This window comes from Aricia agestis, chromosome 10 (assembly GCF_905147365.1).
Source record: "Aricia agestis chromosome 10, ilAriAges1.1, whole genome shotgun sequence".
Classification (NCBI taxonomy): domain Eukaryota; kingdom Metazoa; phylum Arthropoda; class Insecta; order Lepidoptera; family Lycaenidae; genus Aricia; species Aricia agestis.
Window position 1 is genome coordinate 8828553 of NC_056415.1, and position 19445 is coordinate 8847997.

Below are 19445 nucleotides of genomic sequence, written 5' to 3' on the forward strand. Positions count from 1 at the left end.
CCTCCCCTATTACCCTATTCCCTCTTAAAAGGCCGGCAACGCACCTGCAGCTCTTCTGATGCTGCGAGTGTCCATGGGCGACGGAAGTCCATCAGGTGACCCGTTTGCTCGTTTGCCCCCTTATTTCATTAAAAAAAATGGTTGAAGTCTGTTGTGAAATTGAAAATAGATTTAGTTTTTTATTGAATCTTAAATACTGTTAGACAATTATAACACGGCCAGTATAGTAATATATCAATGGAAAAACGTTGTTTGAAACTTATAATTTAATTTTTATTTGTGGTCAAATTTCGACCATTGGACGATCTCTTGATTTTATTGATAAGCAGCTGCTCCTTAGACGTATTATAAAAACTAAATTTGACCCTAGCGAAGAACAACCGGTTGCAAAATAAAACATAAGAAAATACTTCTAAAATAATGAAATACCCGTCAAGTCGAAAAGTCAAGTTCAAGTTTATGAAATAGAAATACAAAACCGAAACCGGCCATCAACCGAAGTTTGTCCGACTATTATTTCTTACACAAAAATAAATTAGGAATAATGTTTTTATCGAAAAGATAAATATAGAAGCTGTGTTTTATTCCTATATTTTAGCTATAGCCACATCACATACAATGCGTTTGACTTTGGTTTTGTCTTTTTATAACAATACCATATATTTTTCTTTTTATATCATACTAAAAAACCTTTACCAAAGATAGATACCTACTACTACTAAGTAAATAATATTAATATAACAAAATCGGCCAAGTGCGAGTCGGACCCGCGCACGAAGCTTCCGTACGTTGTAGAGCAAAAATAGGCCAAAAATTGTGTTTTTGTATGGGAGCCCCCCTAAAATTTATAATTCATTTCAATATTATTATTAATTATTAAAGTGATAAAGGACTTTGAGAAAGTTTCAAGTGCCTACCTATTTTGTTTTTAGTATTTGTTGTTGTAGCGGCAACAGAAATACTTACGTCATAATCTGTAAAAATTTCAGAAGTCTAGCTATAGCGGTTCTTGACAGCCTGGAGACAGACAGACATACAGACAGACGGACAAACATCGAAGTCTCAGTAATATTGTCTCGTATTTACTCTTTAGGTACGGAACCCTAAAAACGATATCAAAACTTGTATAATATTGTAAGCATATTTAGCAGAACCTTCAGTGCTTTAACATAAAAATAAAGAGAGAACATAACAATTACAATACAATATATTTTAAGGATTTTTCTTAATTCTGTTTGGCCTTGTCTAAGATTAAAATCCTGATGATCTTAGATAATCTAATAAGATGGTATCACCAACCTTACTCCGAACTATGAAGAGGTCATCTAACAATTTGCTACGTGTAAAAAATATAATATATCAGAGATTGCAGGAGATAAATGATAAATGATATATCCAAGATTAAAGATATCTATTAATTACGGTTATAATATTACCTTAAACTTTGTTAGCGATCCTTAGTATAAGACCATCGATTATTATTACCAAAATATTTTTGAGAATAATATTATAAATCTTGAAAAGGTTACGCTCTATACGAGTATAAAATATCTTTACTAATTTCTTGCTTTAAATAGTGTAAGGTAGAGACCGCAGGGTCTAATAGGAGTCGGAAGGGGCCATTAAGAGTTTATGGCATGCATTTTGTTCGTATCTCTGTACATCAAGGGTAGTCAACCTTTTCGACACTTGAACCAAAATTCGGAAGTAGAATTTTACCCAAATCTTATGCGTGCACTCAAATTTTATGTAATACTCGTAGTGCGCGCCAGATAAGTCTGCGCACAGTCAAAATCGGATACTAATTTTTCCTATTAGAACTTAGAGCTTAGAACAAAAAAATGTACTGTAATAAGCAAAGAAAACACCCCTCTCTGTACATTTTTTTAAAGTCAGCCCCACTTTATGTAGATAAAGCATGTGTTGATTTTAGAAGTTATTTTTTTAAAGTCAGCCCCACTTTATGTAGATAAAGCATGTGTTGATTTTAGAAGTAAAAGAAAATAAGTGTTTAGTTTGCTTTTTATAGTAGGTTTGATAAGTTAATTTTAGTATTAACTTTTTTTACTTTAAAAAAATGTGCTCGGCTCCGCGGGCCACAAGGTAACAGACGGCGGGCCGCATGCGGCCCGCGAGCCGCGTGTTGGCCCTTGCTGTACATCATCATCTGGTGCAGTCAAGTGGACTCGATGTTACCGATTTTTTCAGAAAAATTGTCACTTTACCTCATTTCTCCATTATTTTAGCATATACCTCGTTTGGGATTTTGTTTGTACAAAATTTATTATTTTCTCTGCCGAATCCATACTTTTGTATGTAAAGTATTACTGCAACGTTTGTAGAGAATAGAGATGATTCTCTATTATGCGTATGAATCGATTTAATTCTAAACATGCAAGTAAATCTTGTTTGCATATTACTTAATCGGCTGCAATACCGTGAGTTATGTTATATTACTAAATGCAAGACTTATTGACCTCTGCTGACCAGTATTTCAATCACATTTCAATTCATATTGATCTAAATGTAAAGAAAGCTCAGGCTATAAAGCTGCCAAAAACTTTTTTCTGTTACTGACAGCGAAATAAAAACAAACAAATGACACATTAATTTTGTCGTGTTAATTTTAATTGACTAATAATAAGGCCGATTTTTCAATCGTCAGAATTTTTTTACCTTTAAAGAATAAATATGACGCTTTGACATTTTTGTACTATCTACGAATAATAAAAACTATTTATTATTCGTAGTGTACTATATAAAAACGCCAAATTTATTCTAGATTCCATAAAATTTATCTAACGATTTAAAAATCAGCCCTAAATCATTAACCGAGTACTTATGTGATTAGAAGACCAAAACGATTAATAATAATCGTATAACATTATCTAGTTCAATGTAACATCTGTACACACAGAATAGGAATAATATGTATGTATGTTTATTCTCGTTGGATTACTAAACAAACTCAATATTAGATTGTTATGAAACTTTCTTGTTGACTCAGAATAGAAAGAGGATACCATAAGAGAGGTCATGAGACATAGTATTCTATGATTAAAAAATAAGTCAATTAGGTAATAAAATATAATTTGAACTCAACTTTAAACTTCAAAATCTTTAAAAGGCCTTAAAGTTAATGATATAATAGGCGAAAAAGTTAATTTATTTATTAAAACATTTCACTTATCAATAAATGCTCTATAAATATTTGAGCAGTTTGAAATCTAAACTAAACCAGTTCATTGACATTGATTTAAATATTTTATGCTAATATTATTCTCAAGTTATGTATTATGTAACAACGTTTAATTTTTCGCACAAAATCTTGTAATTGTGCCTAATTGTAAAGTATTTAAATATGTTTACATACTAAAATTTGTGCCTACTTAACATTACATAGCTAGTTTTAAAGACATTTTAAAATTGAAATGAAGTTTAAATTTAGTAATTACTAATAGTTACGTATATTGCATTTAAATGAGTAGCATATCTAGGTACTGATTCTATTAAAAACCTTAAAGCTCCGTCGACCTTGGACGTGAACGAACTACTGAACGGGAAGAACAACTGAATCAATTCCAAGACTTATTTAACGTAGAAACTCATAAAAATCCATAGAATCCTTGACCTGTCACATGCACTTGCTGAAATGTTCGTCCGGTGACAAATCAATAAGCAAACAATCTGAATAAAAACCTTCGGGTGACTGCGTAAGTGCGTTCCACCCACACAAGTGCAACGTACTAACACAATGATCGCCCATCATCTACGGAGCTGGTATCGACACCGTGTTTGCCATCATTTGACATTACGTTAGACCTCCGAAGCCGGGAGAAATGTATAAAAGAATATGATCCGACCGTTCGGGTATCAGTCTCTCATTTGTTAGCAACGGAACCGAACCCTACCAACCATGAAAGTGGTGTGTGCATTTAATAATTGAAGTGTTTTTGGTAATAAAAGTTTGGAGTTGGTGGTTGAGTAATAATTTGTAATGTCCGTAGATCGTAGTCGCCCTCGCCCTCGTGGCCCTCGCAGCCGCCGGCCCCGTGCCCGACGCCGTCCCTGAGCCCATCAAGATCCTGCGCTCCGAGTTCGACGTCCACCCCGAGGGTGGATACAACTACGCGTAAGATTCATTGTTCCCGGAGTCATACCTTTCTTTCTTCTAACAATTTAATGATTGATCAAATAATTTACAGTTTTTAATTTACAAAGCTTTACTCTAAAGGTCAATAGTTTAAAAGCCAGTGCTAAAACATCTAAACAAAATAATATGTAGAAACGTTTTAAGTTATAGCGTCTAAACACACTAGGCTGAAGTTACGCGGCGGAAATTCCACATGATTACGCCCGCAATATATTTTAAATTACCGATGACACACTATTCCGTCGCGTTCCATCCGTATATTGTATTGCGCGTGTAGTCATGCGGAATTTCCGCCGCGTAATTTCGGCCTAGTGTGTTTAGACACATAAGTTGGATTTGTAAGTTAAAAAAATTAAAGCATCACAGCATATAATTATAGGATTTCTTCTTCTCTGCAGTAAAACAGATTTCGAGTATTCGTAACGCAACTTTATCCCCCAGTTTCGAGACGGAGAACGGTATCCGTCGCGACGAGACCGGCGAGGTGAAGGAGGTGCTGGACGAGGAGAACAAGCCCCACAGCGTGGTGATAATGCGCGGCAGCTACTCCTACACCAACGACCTGGGCGAACCCGAGACCATCAGCTACTGGGCCGACGAGACCGGCTTCCACGCCGAGGGCAACTCCATCCCCAAGGCCCCCGAGGCCGTCGCCCGACAATAGACCCTGGCAGACCCTTTCGACCGACGCATTGAAAGTGCATTTAATGAGCTGGTCGAAACGTCGAGTTAAGATCGAGAATGGGAATAGCCATTTTGAGTATGGAGGCGAGATTTGATAACTCTCGTCGCTAGATACTCACTGCCATATTTTTGTACATTTTTATTGTTTTTTTCGTTAAAAATATTCGTTTTACGAATAAACACCATCGATTTTATTTATTTTGTTTTATTTCCTTTTGACTCATGTTTTGAGTTTTGAGCTATTTTGTGATTACAAAGTTACCGTTATGCTTTTAAGACAGATATTTTTTGGTCTAATATTCAGTATGTATATTCTATACCTAATGTATTTGATTTTCATGTGAAAAACGAAATATATTTTTTTAAGGAATTAGATACTATTAATTGACAAAATGTTGTACTTAGGTCATATTTTAAAAGTTTATAAAAAGATTTTGCATACTTACATACTGTTTGTATAATATCTTAGAAGCTTTATGTAAATGTATGCTCTTTTCACGCGCCGCATAATATTATTATAATATCTAATGACAATTATTAGAAAAATATTATTATTATAATATTATGGGACTGGGGTGGATATTTTGTTTCATTCTTAATTATGGAGATTATCAAAAGGAAAACTTAATTTTAAACACAAACAATGTTGTCAAAACAATACAGCCTCCTTAGAACAAAGACTTCTATTTAAATAGAATTCTTTGGTCATAGGTCCCCCTCTTAATGCAATCCCGCGTAATAAAATGCTATCTATTTATTTAGGTAAAAAATAAGAAATCGTGGTTATGAATATAATTATTATATGATTAGCATTTTATGTAGAGGTATATGTACTTTGAGAACTAGAATCATCCTCTGTCGGCTGTCCTCAAAATCCTCATGTATTGAGGGTTCCATAGTGTCTCGAAGAAAAAATAACTTCTTATAAAAATAAGGCAAGGGCCTAAAGAGCCAATGTATATTCTGGAAATCTGGACAGACGTGTAGCCCGTCACCCGTGTAGGTGATATTAGACATAATTTACGCGTAAAAAGCAAAGACTTCTATTTAAACTTAAATAGAATTATTTGCCTTTGAAGCATTAAGGCGAGCACTTATCTCAATCCAAAACGATAACCTTGAACACAACCAAAGACCAAGCGTGTACGCATCGCAATAAGGTCCATTTTAGCTTAGCATAAAATTGTAGTTTCTAGGGGTGGATCTTCTCTATTTTTCATATTGTGTTTTTTAAATATCTTTCAAAATAAATATTAAAAAAATGATCGGTTCAGTCCATTTTAATATACCTAGATTCCTTAATAATTTATTAAAATAAAATGTATGTTTTCCTCGTTAATACTTACATTTCGATGATAAAGATTTTTGTCGGAGGTGCGTTTGTTAATTAATTATAGCCAAAGTATTGTGTTTCATTAAACTGTTTATGATTTAATCCTTTTTAAATAATGCGCTTAATATCTCATATATTTTTTTAATTTCGTTACTATATTGGAACTAGGTAAACCAGGAGTCAATAAATAATAAATTGGGGTTTCTGCCCGCCTTAAGGCCCTGTATTCCCAAAAACGGACGATTTTCAAGATTTAAAAGTGACAGTAGACACAAAAATATAGTAATTTAAATTCTAAAAAAAATATATGTGTTAGTTAAGGATCTAACACAGTGGAATTTATATTCCATTACACAATATCATGAACTTCACTCGATAGAAAAAAATCCCAAACTTACCTCTTCTTTTAACGAATTTTCCATACTATGTCCAAATTATTTGGAATTTTCGTCGTTTTTTTATACATCAATTAAATCGAGTCAAAAGAACGAATCGCCCTAGATATATTCTTTGTATTTAATTCAGTGCAAAAATTATCTGAAAATTCCAAATAATTTGGACATAGTATGGAAAATTCGTTAAAAAAAGAGGTAAGTTTGGGATTTTTTTCTATCGAGTGAAGTTCATGATATTGTGTAATGGAATATAAATTCCACTGTGTTAGATCCTTAACTAACACATATATTTATTTCAGAATTTAAATTACTATATTTTTGTGTCTACTGTCACTTTTAAATCTTGAAAATCGTCCGTTTTTGGGAATACAGGGCCTTAAGATGAGTAACAAAAATTTAAGATAAGTTTTAAGAATACATTTAGCTAATATTAAAATTTACCTATGTCGATGTGACTAAATAGTGTTTTTAGTTATTTAACAATTTTAATAAATTATTGTCTTGTGATAAAAATATTCGAAGGTTATCCTTAAAATACAATACGTTGACTAGGTATTTAGGAGATCAATATAAAGTATGACTGAATGGAAAATAAAAATATTCATGGAGTTAGAGTATTGCTGACGTAATTTCATCGTCAACACATTTATAAATTTAATCGTTTGTTTTTGTATAGTGAAATTCTTTTTAATGACCCTGTGGCATGTGAACTCTGACCTTTAAAATTTTAATGACGTGACTGTGGTCACCGTGCATACCTATTAAGTCACTGTTAAGCATTAGTGTCCTAACCCACATTTTTTTTGTTGTTAAATTTTTAATGCAGTCTTGTTCTATATCATCTAAAGAACATAACTGCATTCATAACTCAATACATTATTTTTCGTTGGTTAGTACACGAATGCTTAACAGCGTCCAATTTATTGTCATACGTATTGCAATTCAATAGGGAATATTACGCAAAGGCCGTAGCAGAAGGCGCTGCTAGTTGCTACTAACACACAAAATAACCGACCAAAATCCGACGCATCACAAAACAATATTGGCAGAAACTGCGAACAAAAATTTTTGTTTATTTTTTGTGCTGGTGCCTAATTTTAGGCTATCCACCACTTAACTTGATAGTTACAGTATGGAGAATCTGTCAAATAAGTTGTGGATAGTCTATCCGACGCTTTATCAGGAAGTGGTGAACAGGCCCTTAATAGACTCTTACTTTAAAAACATAGCACTTGCATACAAATTTCTAACTCCTGCTTACCTCTAGGGGTAAGATTTTGTAGAGTCCTTTCTAAGCTCGTGTCTACATCTCATGTGGGCTCTGCACACAAATTTTACGTTGTAAGTGTTAAAGTTTTAAATTTCGTAATTCATCAGGTTAGTTGTTAGTTTCCTCAAGAAAGTTTTAGTCATTGATTTTATGTTTGTTTAATTCTGAGACAGTATTATAATATAACATACTACTAACACCTTCTCCAAATTAATCACTTTAATTATTTTGTAGTTAATTTTTTATTCTATTTTTTTGTATTTTTTATTTGATTTTTTTATTTTTTTGTCTTTTAATTATATTATTCTTGTGGTGTAATGGTCAAAAAAGGGGAATAAACGTATATTTATTTATTGTAATTCAGAGTGTGCATTTGAGGGGGATGAAATTAAATACATCACTTTGGTAGATGGTATTTATTCATAAAACGAACTTCTCAACGAAACAAAACAATAAAAAATATACAAAATAAGGCAGTGAGCAATGGCAACAAAATAATTTAATCGCTGCCATTATTAATACGGATTCCAATTACTCGATCTAAGTTTCGACCGGCACATTAAATACGTTCAATGTGACGGTCAAAAAGGTACGACGGAATCTATCGCCGGGCGACGGTTTCGGGAACCTTGGGGATGGAGCTGCCCTCGGCGTGGAAGCCGGTCTCGTCGGCCCAGTAGGTGATAGTCTCGGGTTCTCCAAGTTCATTAGTGTAGGAGTAGCTGCCGCGGACGACCACCACGTTGTGGGGCTTGTTCTCTTCATCCAGAGCTTCCTTGATCTCTCCGTTTTCATCGCGGTGGATTCCGTTTTCGGTGTCGAAACTGGAGAATAATATTGTAATTATTGAATGAATAAAAAAAGCATGTCATTTAGCTTTTAGAATCTAAGAAATTAGTTTTACAACATAGTGGTCCACCAGAATCTGATGGCAAATTTTGATGGCAGATTTTCAAAAAATATCCTTGATCATTGGATAAATTTTTATATATTTTGCATGTTTCACACACAGAATAAGCCGCTATAAGGAAAAAAAGGATCAAAATGTTTTATTCCAATTACCCCGGTATTGCTAGAATCAATTTAATTTCCCACTTTTTGCCGTCAGATTCTGGTAGACCTATAGTTATCATAAACTCAAGGCAAGGAGGCTAATCGTAAAATTTAAAATTCGAAATTTTTCTAACGTGTTTTCATTCAAAAATTAATTATATTCAAAAAGTGACATCTTTAAACTTTAGAAAAGTACTATATATAGTAAGGACAAAGAAGCTCAGGGTATTATGTAAATACTTACGCGTAGTTGTATCCACCCTCGGGATGGACGTCGAACTCGGAGCGCAGGATCTTGATGGGCTCAGGGACGGCGTCGGGCACGGGGCCGGCGGCCGCGAGGGCTACGAGGGCGAGGGCGACTACGATCTACGGACATTACAAATTATTACTCAACCACCAACTCCAAACTGTTATTACCAAAACACTTCAATTATTAAATGCACACACCACTTTCATGTTGGTTTAAGTTTCGTTGCGTTGCTTGCAAATGAGCGACTGATAGCCGAAACCGTCGGCTGATTCTTTTATACATTTCTCCCGACTCGTCTACCCAACGACAAACGTTAAATTATTAGATGACAAGCAATGCCGATAGTTCAGGTCTTTAAGGTGAGTAAAATAAAAATATGACGTTTCTTGAATACCAGACTTGAAGTGACCAGCGACTTTGGTTTGCACTTGGCGTTGAGATAAAAAAATATTTTTTGTGTCGCAGAAATGAAGAAACTATATTTACCTGTCTAAATTGACCGTAACATTTTGCTACAATATGGATTATAGAATTCTAAATCCTTATGAAATTTTCTCGGCTTAGCATTATACACAACTCACGAAAAAATCAGAGCAAGTCGTCGCAAAAAAGAAGCCCAAGGGTAAAACAAGGTAAGTAAATAAACTTTCTCGATTTTTTCAAAATTATTTTAACTACATTAACATTGATATTCATAGGCATAAAATTATAAAGAAATATTTTCCAAATTCCATTCCTTGTCTTAATGACATTGACATCATAGATGTATAAATTATTAAATAATACTAAATGACGCCCGCAACTCCGTTGCGCCAAAATTATTTTATCGCACAGGAACCGCACGTAAGTCCGGGATAAAATATTAATAATAATAATAATATCTATGAACGCTTCCAACCACGTCAGTCTGGCTCCGTGGTAAGTACCTGAAGGACTTGTGTTACGGGTACCAGACAACGGAAATATATTTAATACTTTTATACCATACATATATTTAAGATTTTTATTATATCATACACATATTTAATACACATCCATGACCCAGGAACTTTGAAAACGTTTTGTTCCGTCGGCGGGATTCGACCCCGCGACCCCCGGCTTGAGCTACCGACAGCCCACCCACCGAGCCACAGAGGTCGTCAATCCTATGTTCTTTCCCGGGGCTCAAAGTATCTCCATAACAAATTTCAGAAAATTCGGTTCAGCGGTTTGGGTGTGAAGAGATAGCAGGCAGACAGACACACTTTCGCATTTATATTATTATTTCATTAAAATCATTTGAGCCGTTTTGGTCTTTGGAGGAGTTCGCGCACAAACACTGTGACACTAGCTGACCTGGAAAACGTTGTTTTGCCAGTTGCCACTTAAATTATTTCTAGTATCAATATAAAAAGAAGACTAGATAAATCCATCTTTTGACTATCTATCATAATGATGATTGTTTTAAATGTAAATTAAACTTTTTCTAACACATGTATCGATGGGAATCATGGTCCATCAGCAATTTGCCAGAACGAAAACTCAATTTGTAATAACAGACATAGCTGTACAAGTTCAGGTCATTTGTAAATGGTTAAAAGTAAGTATTTTTTAAATTAAACAGTAAAAATAAATAATAATATTGTAAATCTAATTTTACGAGTATGCAGTTGAATAAAAAGCAAGATTTTTAAAACTTTTTATTAAGTTCATTAATTTATCATGTTGCTAAAAATAAAACTTAAGTTGAGAACTTTTTTAACAATTTGAGCAACATTAAATTTCATCTTTATATGGAAATAGTGGTCATATAACAAAAAATCTGACAAAGCCAAATTTTGTGGAGAGCTTGTGTTTACCATCAGACAGAAAACTTCAAAAGTCCTCACTGATCTCGTGTTACGTGTATGAGAGTCATTCGGGGTCAATGATCACTGATCAAGATTTCAATGATCAAAAGAGATTTAAATGATCAAAGTTACAGGTCTGAAAATTCTATACAATAATAACTGTATTTTAAAAAGACAAAACCGACTTCAAAATTGTACGTAATTGAGAATTAAAACTCCCTATCTCCAAAACTACTGAACTTTTGATGAAACTTACACTGTTCCCTAAGTTGAACAATACGTAGTCGAACAAAAAAAGAATTACTGAAATCGGAATGGTAGTTCAAGAGATATGCGAACACAAACTTAAAAACATACATACATACACTTTTGAAATTAGGCACATTTGTTCAGACGCTGATACAACATATACGAAAATTATGTATACGATTAACATATTATATGAAAATTGGGCAGTTCTGGAAATATTATAGCCTCCTTTTTTTGAAGTCGGTTAAAAATAAAACTATTTTTTCTCTAAAATCCACCAGTTCTAAATAACACGATCTTAAGAGGATGCACCAGGGGCGAGAGAAATTGAAAATAGGTATTTGAAAATGTATTGCTGTCTCACCAATCTCAAGTCTCCCACCGCAGAGCGCGATAGAGACAACACGACAAAAGTTCTAATAAAAGAACAGAAAATCTTCGATTCGTTGTCCGCTGACTCCTTCTCAAAAACTTAACCGATTTAAGTACTTTTTTCATTAAGAATTAAAGCAAGGCTTGAGCTATGTTCCTATGTTTTCCTTTTTTTGTATACTTTAGCCAGTTTTGTTTTCTGGGTGTTTGAACACAGAGGAAAATCTGGCCATTTTTTAAAGTTTTTGGACGTTCTTATCTTTTTTTATAATAAAATTATGAAAAAAAAGAAAACATAGGGACATGCTAATAGTGGCCATAGATATTCAGGAAAAAAATCATAACTCTACCGGCATTATCCAGGGAGGAAACAGGGGACAACGTTTGTATGGAAAAATGGTGGTGTCGAATCCTCTTAAGGCAACGGCATACGTAATATGCACATTGCACACTTTTCCACACCATCTGTGAAGCACCTCTGTACCCGATGTTTTTTTATTGACGTGGTTCCCCCTAGTAGGCCTGCTTCACAAACTGCTGATTAAATTTCAGGAAACGTCCTTTATTCCTCGATAAATAAGGTAACTGTAGATATATAATAAATTGTTATTCAGTTGAACAATTCAGTAATGTACCATCGAGGAAATTGATTCCTACGCAATTGTTATTTGGTCGAATATGTCAATTCAATGTTAATTGTGATCTGTCAGCTGGGTTTGACGTAACGCAACCAAACTACTTAGGTCCCCGATTTGGATAGGAATCAACTTCTCTGATAGTACCTACTATATTATTGTTACTGATTTCTTTCTATATATTAGTTGACTCACACTTGCGACATTTACTTCAAGAGTACGGTCTCCGATTTTCGGCTTTACCTCCTCCTACTGGATGTTTAAAAGTTATTCGAATGAAGATGAATCAGCTGTTTTGCCTTAAATTAAAATACCCTGAAACTTTTACATTTTTAAGCTAGACAGATCTCGACGATAAGTTTATTCTAGAGCAGGGGTCATCAAATGGCGGACCGCATCCGGATCGCCGACTCATTATGTGCGGACCAAGCACTTGACTTGCCGATGAACTTCTCCAGGATTCAATAGCTTGCACCAATTTCACACCAAACAAGCAATAATATTATCACTTTTTTCATTGATATGTCAATAAATACCTATGTAATTTCTAAATACCTTTGTTTATTAAATGTTTTTTTTATTATAAAATGTGTGAACCGCAAAGGTCATTTTTTTTCTTAAAATGGACCCCGAGCGAAACTAATTGGTGACCCCTGTTCTACAGAATACAGAAACCATATTTTTTGCAGCTTAACAGGGGCGTAGCTACGACGGCGGGGTCCCGTGCCGCATATGCCGTATCAATTATTATACGGGGCCCCCGGGCCACAAGGGCCCCCAACTTGCATTAGCAAAAATTAATATAAACTTTCCATTTATGTTAAATTCATAAAATATGAGAAAAGTGAAAAAACCAACCTTTCCTAAGCCCTCAAACAAATTTTTATGGGGCCCAACTAAGGCACGCTATGCTTTTGGATCTTAATATTGTATATTATCTTTTAACGGTAACAAAAAGTAACATTTGTGTAGTATGGCCTAAGTTTGAACTTTTTATTAGGCCTAAACGTCTCCGAAAGTACTTCATAGTAATTAGTATACCAAATTGTGATAGATTTGTGTTATAACAGGAACATACTATACACAATGAATTAATTCATTGAATATATTGTATTACTTAGGTGATTGGTGATTGTTTGGTGATTCAGTTTGCATGACACTTTAATTATTTCGATGACTATATTCTTATCTTACTTTATATGGATTTTAATACTTTTAAGGTTGCGTGTTTAAATAAGCTGCTTCAATTTAGATCCAACTTGGATCTTATATTTTGGAAAAATCTCGTAATAATTGAATGATCGAAATTGCATTTAATAGGCCATTGATGTTTTTCCGTTTATTTACAGAAAATTCAATCTAAAACTGAAGAAAATAAATAAAACAAAACAAATAATATTATCGATGTTGTTTATTTATATAACGAACTTCTCACGAAACAAAACAATAAAAATATACACAAACATGGCAGTGAGCGGTGACGACGAAATAATTTAATCACTACCATCGCCACTAGATCTAAGTTTCGACCGACTCATTAAATGCACTTTCAATGTGTCGGTCGAAAGGGTCCGACGTGGTCTATCTTCGGGCGACGGTTTCGGGGGCCTTGGGGATGGAGTTGCCCTCGGCGTGGAAGCCGGTCTCGTCGGCCCAGTAGCTGACGGTCTCGGGCTCGCCCAGGTCGTTGGTGTAGGAGTAGCTGCCGCGCATGATCACCACGCTGTGGGGCTTGTTCTCCTCGTCCAGCACCTCCTTCACCTCGCCGGTCTCATCGCGCCGGATGCCGTTCTCTGTCTCGAAACTGATGGATAAAGTTCAATTAGGTATACTCGGAATATGTCTCAGAACAGAGAACCTACCTCATCATTATTTGCTTATACTATGTATTCTCTTGAAACTATAAAAGCTGCTGTTTCATTTAAAACATGATTGTTTTGTTTACCTTTATTGCTATTTTATTTGTGAATCATATGAGGATAGTTTGCATTAATGTTTAAAAAATGTTGTTATTGTAGTGAGTTAACTTCAACAAAGTCTCTTGACTCTAGAGACTTTGTTGAAGTTGTCTAGAGTCTACAGAAAAAAATACTTTTCATTCTTAGGTAAGATTTCGGAAATTTCCTTACGCATAGTTGTATCCACCCTCGGGATGGACGTCGAACTCGGAGCGCAGGATCTTGATGGGCTCAGGGACGGCGTCGGGCACGGGGCCGGCGGCCGCGAGGGCCACGAGGGCGAGGGCGACTACGATCTACGGACATTACAAATTATTACTCAACCACCAACTCCAAACTGTTATTACCAAAAACACTTCAATTATTAAATGCACACACCACTTTCATGTTGATTGGTTTATGTTTGGTTTCGTTGCCAACAAATGAACGACTGATGCCTAAGCGGTTGTATCATATTCTTTTATACATTTCTCCTGACTTTGGTGACCTAAGGTAATGTCAAACGGCGACAACATATTGAATTTCCGATAGAAGGGGTTTGCCATCCATAGTCCAAAGAAAATAATCGTCCAGTAGCATTTTTTGCCAATTCAGTGACGTACGTGCACGATGCACATTGTGGACGCTATCAGTAAGTTTGGTTGATACTTTTTAAATTTACTTAATTATTTTAAGTGATATTAATTAAAATACAAACTACCTATATGATTTATATTAGATACAGCGGTATTTGTGATTTAACAACGATTATATTTGTTAGTTCAATGGGGTCCGTTATTTTATTAACAAAGAAGGTTTTGATATAGAAAGGATCTTCTGGTTTTAGAAAATACATAGGACTCTGTACTTTTAGTTATTATGACGTGTTTAAGTATTATGGAAAATTATTGAAAATTATAACTTTTACTTACTTACTACAATTATATAATTTATTTACTTACTTACTATAGTTTATTTATTTACTAACTGCTAATAGAATTATTAGAAGCCTGTTTATAAATTTAAATTGTCTATTTAAAATTCATTTTATTCAATTAGTTATCAGAATTGATATTGATTGATATTTAAGTATAATAATACTATGCTTTATATGTATACAGTGTGTAACAAAAACAAGTGATAATACTTTAGGGCATGTACGTGTTACTTGTAGAGAGTTCACTGTAAAAGTAGCAGCGCTGAAAGACGAAAAAAAATTTTCACTTTTGTATGGAGAAACTCGTGACGCTCGGGCCCTTGCCCATACAAAAGTGAACAAAATTTTTTCATCTTTCAGCGCTGCTACTTTAACAGTGAACTCTCTACAAGGAACACGTACACACCCTAAAGTATAATCACTTATTTTTGTTACACCCTGTATATATATTTAGATCGATATAGTTTGTTTAAATTATTAAATTTTTCTCTTCCTACGGTGTGAATATCCACTACATGATTTTCATGTATTTCTTACTATTTTTCATTTAGTTCGAAAAATAATTAAAAATATTTTTTAATTATCATCATATTTATATGGTACGTTATGATTATAATATCATCATTAACAACCCTGTAAAATTTTTGCTAAAGCTTATTTGCTGTTTCCTCAATATAAAAAATCAGCCAAGTGCAAGTCGGACTCGGGCACGAAGGGTTCCATACCGTTATAGGGAAAAATTGTGTTAAATGAGTATTTTGTATGAGATCCTCCCTTAATTATTTATTTTATTTTAAAATTATTATTAAATATTAAAGTACATATTTTGTGAATATTTCAAGTGCCTACCTTTTGCCATTATGGATTACGAGCCAAAAAGGCCAAAAAAAATAAAGTTTAAAAAACTTAAACCCGACTACTAAAACACGCTCTAAAAAGTACGAAACAAGAAAACAGTTTATAGGGATATGGAAATGTTTAAACATACATACGGCCACGGCTATCGTCGCCGTATGTATGCCCTTTATTATATAATTTTTAATATAATATAATATAATGAATTTGTTTTGCTCTAGTAGGTGGCATACGACCACGGCTAGGATAGCCGTGGTCGTATGCCACCTACTAGAAAACATTTCCATATCCCTATAAACTGTTTTCTTGTTTCGTACTTTTTAGAGCGTGTTTTAGTAGTCGGGTTTTAGTTTTTTAAACTTTATTTTTATTTCAATTATTTTGGGGCTAAGATTTACTCGATCTTAAACTATCCAACTCCTCAAATGATCGAGGATCATGAGGATGTTTAACAATTTATTTGGTTCTGTTTCACTACCTGTTGCCCGCGACTTAGTCCGCGTTAGCATAGTATAATAATTTTAAAGGAGATGGATAATTTTTTTCCAAAAAAAGTGTACTTGTGTTTAGTTTAGGGTACAATTATTTCACTTTTAATTTATAACCTTAACCACCATCAACCTTAACCAAGTTCCGGCCGAAGCCCAAGCCCACCATATAGGTAATTAGATGATAGTCAAAAAGTGTATGTTTAGTTTAGGGTAGAATTATTTCACTTTTAATTATTTATAACCTTGTTTCTAAAAAAGGAGAATCAAAACTCAACATCAAAAAGAAACATTAAAAAACAAATAAAACAGTCTAATGTTAGCCATACACGCCACGGTCTACCGGAGAGGTCTACCTGCGCAAATAATCGGAATGTGTGTGGAAATAGACCTTTGCAGTTGTTTGGATCTGCGCAGGCGACCGGCGCAAAATCATCAATTCTTTCGAGTGACACCTGCGCAGGCATACCTTCCCTCTCCGGTAGACCGTAGCGTATACGGCAGCCATAAGATTGACATGCTTAAGTCAAAGTTTGTTAAAAAGTGACGTTGTGTTTTGTAATAATTTCCTAAGATTGTTCTGGGTTTTTAATGTGTTTTATTGGTTGAATATTAACCATTAGATATTTGTTACCATGCACAAGCCACGCCACGCCACGCCACGCCAGTGATACAACTTCCAGAAACGTGTCTTTTGTATTTCCTCCTAAACTCCATCGAAAGTTTCAGTAAGGCGTCTACCATTTAACTGAATCGACCGACTTGAGTCCTTGAGTGCATTGACTTTTACTTAGACTTTGACTAGACTTTGGACTTTATCAAATAGAAAATCGATGCAAAAAATTGTTACAAGAACATAGTTTTTCCGTCACTTATTTGACGTTGGCTATGAATATATAGCTGAAGCGCCATAATAAGGAAAAAAATAAACCTTCAATGTTGTTGTTGTTGATGTTACTCCACTGATAAAATATAACAGATCAAATCATCGAACATAGAAAAGCATGGCGCAGTCCCAGTGTTGTGTTTCGTTCACTGTCTTCCGCAATTTAACGATGTACCATTAGTTATTATGCAAACTAGTTAGTTTGCATAGTTACTAATGGTACATCGGTAACTTTTTGTTTCATCGGCGGGATTTGAACCCGAGACCCCCAGCTTGAGCTACCAATGCAACGCGCTTACCACTGAGCCACAGAGGTCGTCAAAACTTTAAAGGAAATTACGACTTTAAAAGAATAAAATTCAGTAGGTACCTATAGAAATAGTTGAGGATTTCAAACATTACCGACTGCGAATTCGGCATTCTATAGAATGGCAAAGTATAAAATAAATAATATATTTTTACACATTGCCTACGAGCGTCTTACAAAATTTTTCAGGACAGGATGAATCATCATTGATGTTTTGCCTAGTTTAAATAGTCAATGCCATCCGTACTAATATTATAAATACGAAAGTGTGTCTGTCTGTCTGTTACCTCTTCACGGTCTAACCGCTGAACCGATTTTGCTGAAATTTGGAATGGAGATAGTTTGAGTCCCGGGAAAGGACATAGGATAGTTTTTATCCCGGAAAAATGTACGGTTTCCGCGCGATAAACTAATTTTGGCGCAATGGAGTTGCGGGCGTCATCTAGTTAATTATAAACTTGCTTCATTGCTATTCTGCGGACTTTTGGACCTCCCCTCGTAATACGCATAGTTAATATTTTTGAATAAGAAGCCACTAATATAAAGGCTTTATTGCAACAGATCTCTGAAAGAAATTACTATCATGCTTCAAAGTCAGATATGGATACATTGAACTAATCTGCATAATAAATTATATCATAATAATAATGATTATTATTACCACTTGTTTATACTAACATAGTCTTAAGAAATACTGTACTTCAACTAACTCTATATGGATCTATGTTTAATGGCCTAAAATAATTTGATATCTTCTATATATATATATATATATATATATATATATATATATATATATATATATATATATATATATATATATATATATATATATATATATATATATATATATATATATATATATATATATATATATATATATATATATATATATATATATATATATACATATATATAAAAGAAAGTCGTGTTTGTTACAACAACTCGAGAACGGCTGGACCGATTGCCATGTTTTTTGATTTGTTGGATTTATTTCCGTCCCGAATAGCAGAATACATCTTAAAAATAATGAAAACTCGATATGTGTAATGAATACGTAATCATTTCAGTAGATGCTGATTTGTTTATTACATGTCAAACATTTGTTGTCCAATCCTGTCAAATAGTGTAACAACAATTTTTTTTTTGGAGCTGGTTGCTGAGACCTTTAAGCCACAACTTTATTTTTTTTCTGAAGACATCATGTGTGCGTTCAGAAATTTATTTTTTGTAAACTGTCTACAAAGTTCAGGTACTGTTATATTTGTTTGTTTTAGACATTAATTTTCGAAAATTATTTATTAATTATTTAATTCATAATTCCCGAAAATAATACCTAAGATTTATTCTATAGTAAAAACATAAAATCATCGGAAAGGAACGGAATTTAGGCTGCTTTATGGCGAAACACTAGAATCACGACATTTTCTAGCGAACACTCAAAAATACAATGTCTGTTTCCAAATGACTTCATAATACTTTTTATTATGGAAAATGTACGGTTTCCACACAATAAACTATGATTTTCACCTAAACCATTTAATCTATTTTGATGAAATTTGGTATGGAGCTATACTCATTTTAATCATGGTTAAATCGTTAAGACAGACCAACGTCTGTCGGGTCAGCTAGTTATAATTATTGCAAAAAAGACAATCAGGTAAAAAACAGTCAGTCTTATTTCATACTGTTGAAATGTAATCAACAAACAAGGCAACTGAAATAAAGAAAAAGACAAAAAAAAAAACTTTATGCAGTCTGTGGCTGAGCAGACTTAATTTATATTGTTTTCAACTAAATAAAAATAGC

The 19445-nt window shown here is 34.0% G+C and overlaps 3 protein-coding genes across 3 annotated transcripts; 1 reads left to right on the top strand and 2 right to left on the bottom strand.

The window, feature by feature from the left end:
- Positions 1–3316: 3316 nt before the first annotated feature.
- On the bottom strand, positions 3317–9378 carry LOC121731015 (larval cuticle protein 1-like). Its single transcript, XM_042120305.1, has 6 exons — positions 9339–9378; positions 9133–9257; positions 8432–8659; positions 7301–7304; positions 5499–5504; positions 3317–3327 (listed from the first exon to the last, which is right to left on the bottom strand). The coding sequence occupies exons 1-3, from the start codon at positions 9345–9347 to the stop codon at positions 8437–8439; spliced, it is 357 nt and encodes a 118-aa protein (XP_041976239.1). The 5' UTR covers positions 9348–9378; the 3' UTR covers positions 3317–3327; positions 5499–5504; positions 7301–7304; positions 8432–8436.
- On the top strand, positions 3883–5031 carry LOC121731014 (larval cuticle protein 1-like). Its single transcript, XM_042120304.1, has 3 exons — positions 3883–3925; positions 4008–4132; positions 4595–5031. The coding sequence occupies exons 1-3, from the start codon at positions 3917–3919 to the stop codon at positions 4815–4817; spliced, it is 357 nt and encodes a 118-aa protein (XP_041976238.1). The 5' UTR covers positions 3883–3916; the 3' UTR covers positions 4818–5031.
- Positions 9379–13680: 4302 nt separating the features above from the next.
- LOC121731302 (larval cuticle protein 1-like) lies at positions 13681–14597 on the bottom strand. Its single transcript, XM_042120671.1, has 3 exons — positions 14563–14597; positions 14356–14480; positions 13681–14030 (listed from the first exon to the last, which is right to left on the bottom strand). Exons 1-3 carry the CDS (start codon positions 14569–14571, stop codon positions 13808–13810), a joined length of 357 nt encoding a protein of 118 aa, XP_041976605.1. The 5' UTR covers positions 14572–14597; the 3' UTR covers positions 13681–13807.
- Positions 14598–19445: the final 4848 nt, after the last annotated feature.

What these genes read in the sequence shown, in the direction of transcription:
- LOC121731014 (XM_042120304.1), top strand. An exon ending in GAGGGTGGATACAACTACGC is followed by an intron (nt 4,133 to 4,594) that starts GTAAGATTCATT and finishes TTTATCCCCCAG; the next exon opens with TTTCGAGACGGAGAACGGTA.
- LOC121731302 (XM_042120671.1), bottom strand. An exon ending in GAGGGTGGATACAACTATGC is followed by an intron (nt 14,031 to 14,355) that starts GTAAGGAAATTT and finishes TTTATCCATCAG; the next exon opens with TTTCGAGACAGAGAACGGCA.
- LOC121731015 (XM_042120305.1), bottom strand. An exon ending in GAGGGTGGATACAACTACGC is followed by an intron (nt 8,660 to 9,132) that starts GTAAGTATTTAC and finishes ATTATTCTCCAG; the next exon opens with TTTCGACACCGAAAACGGAA.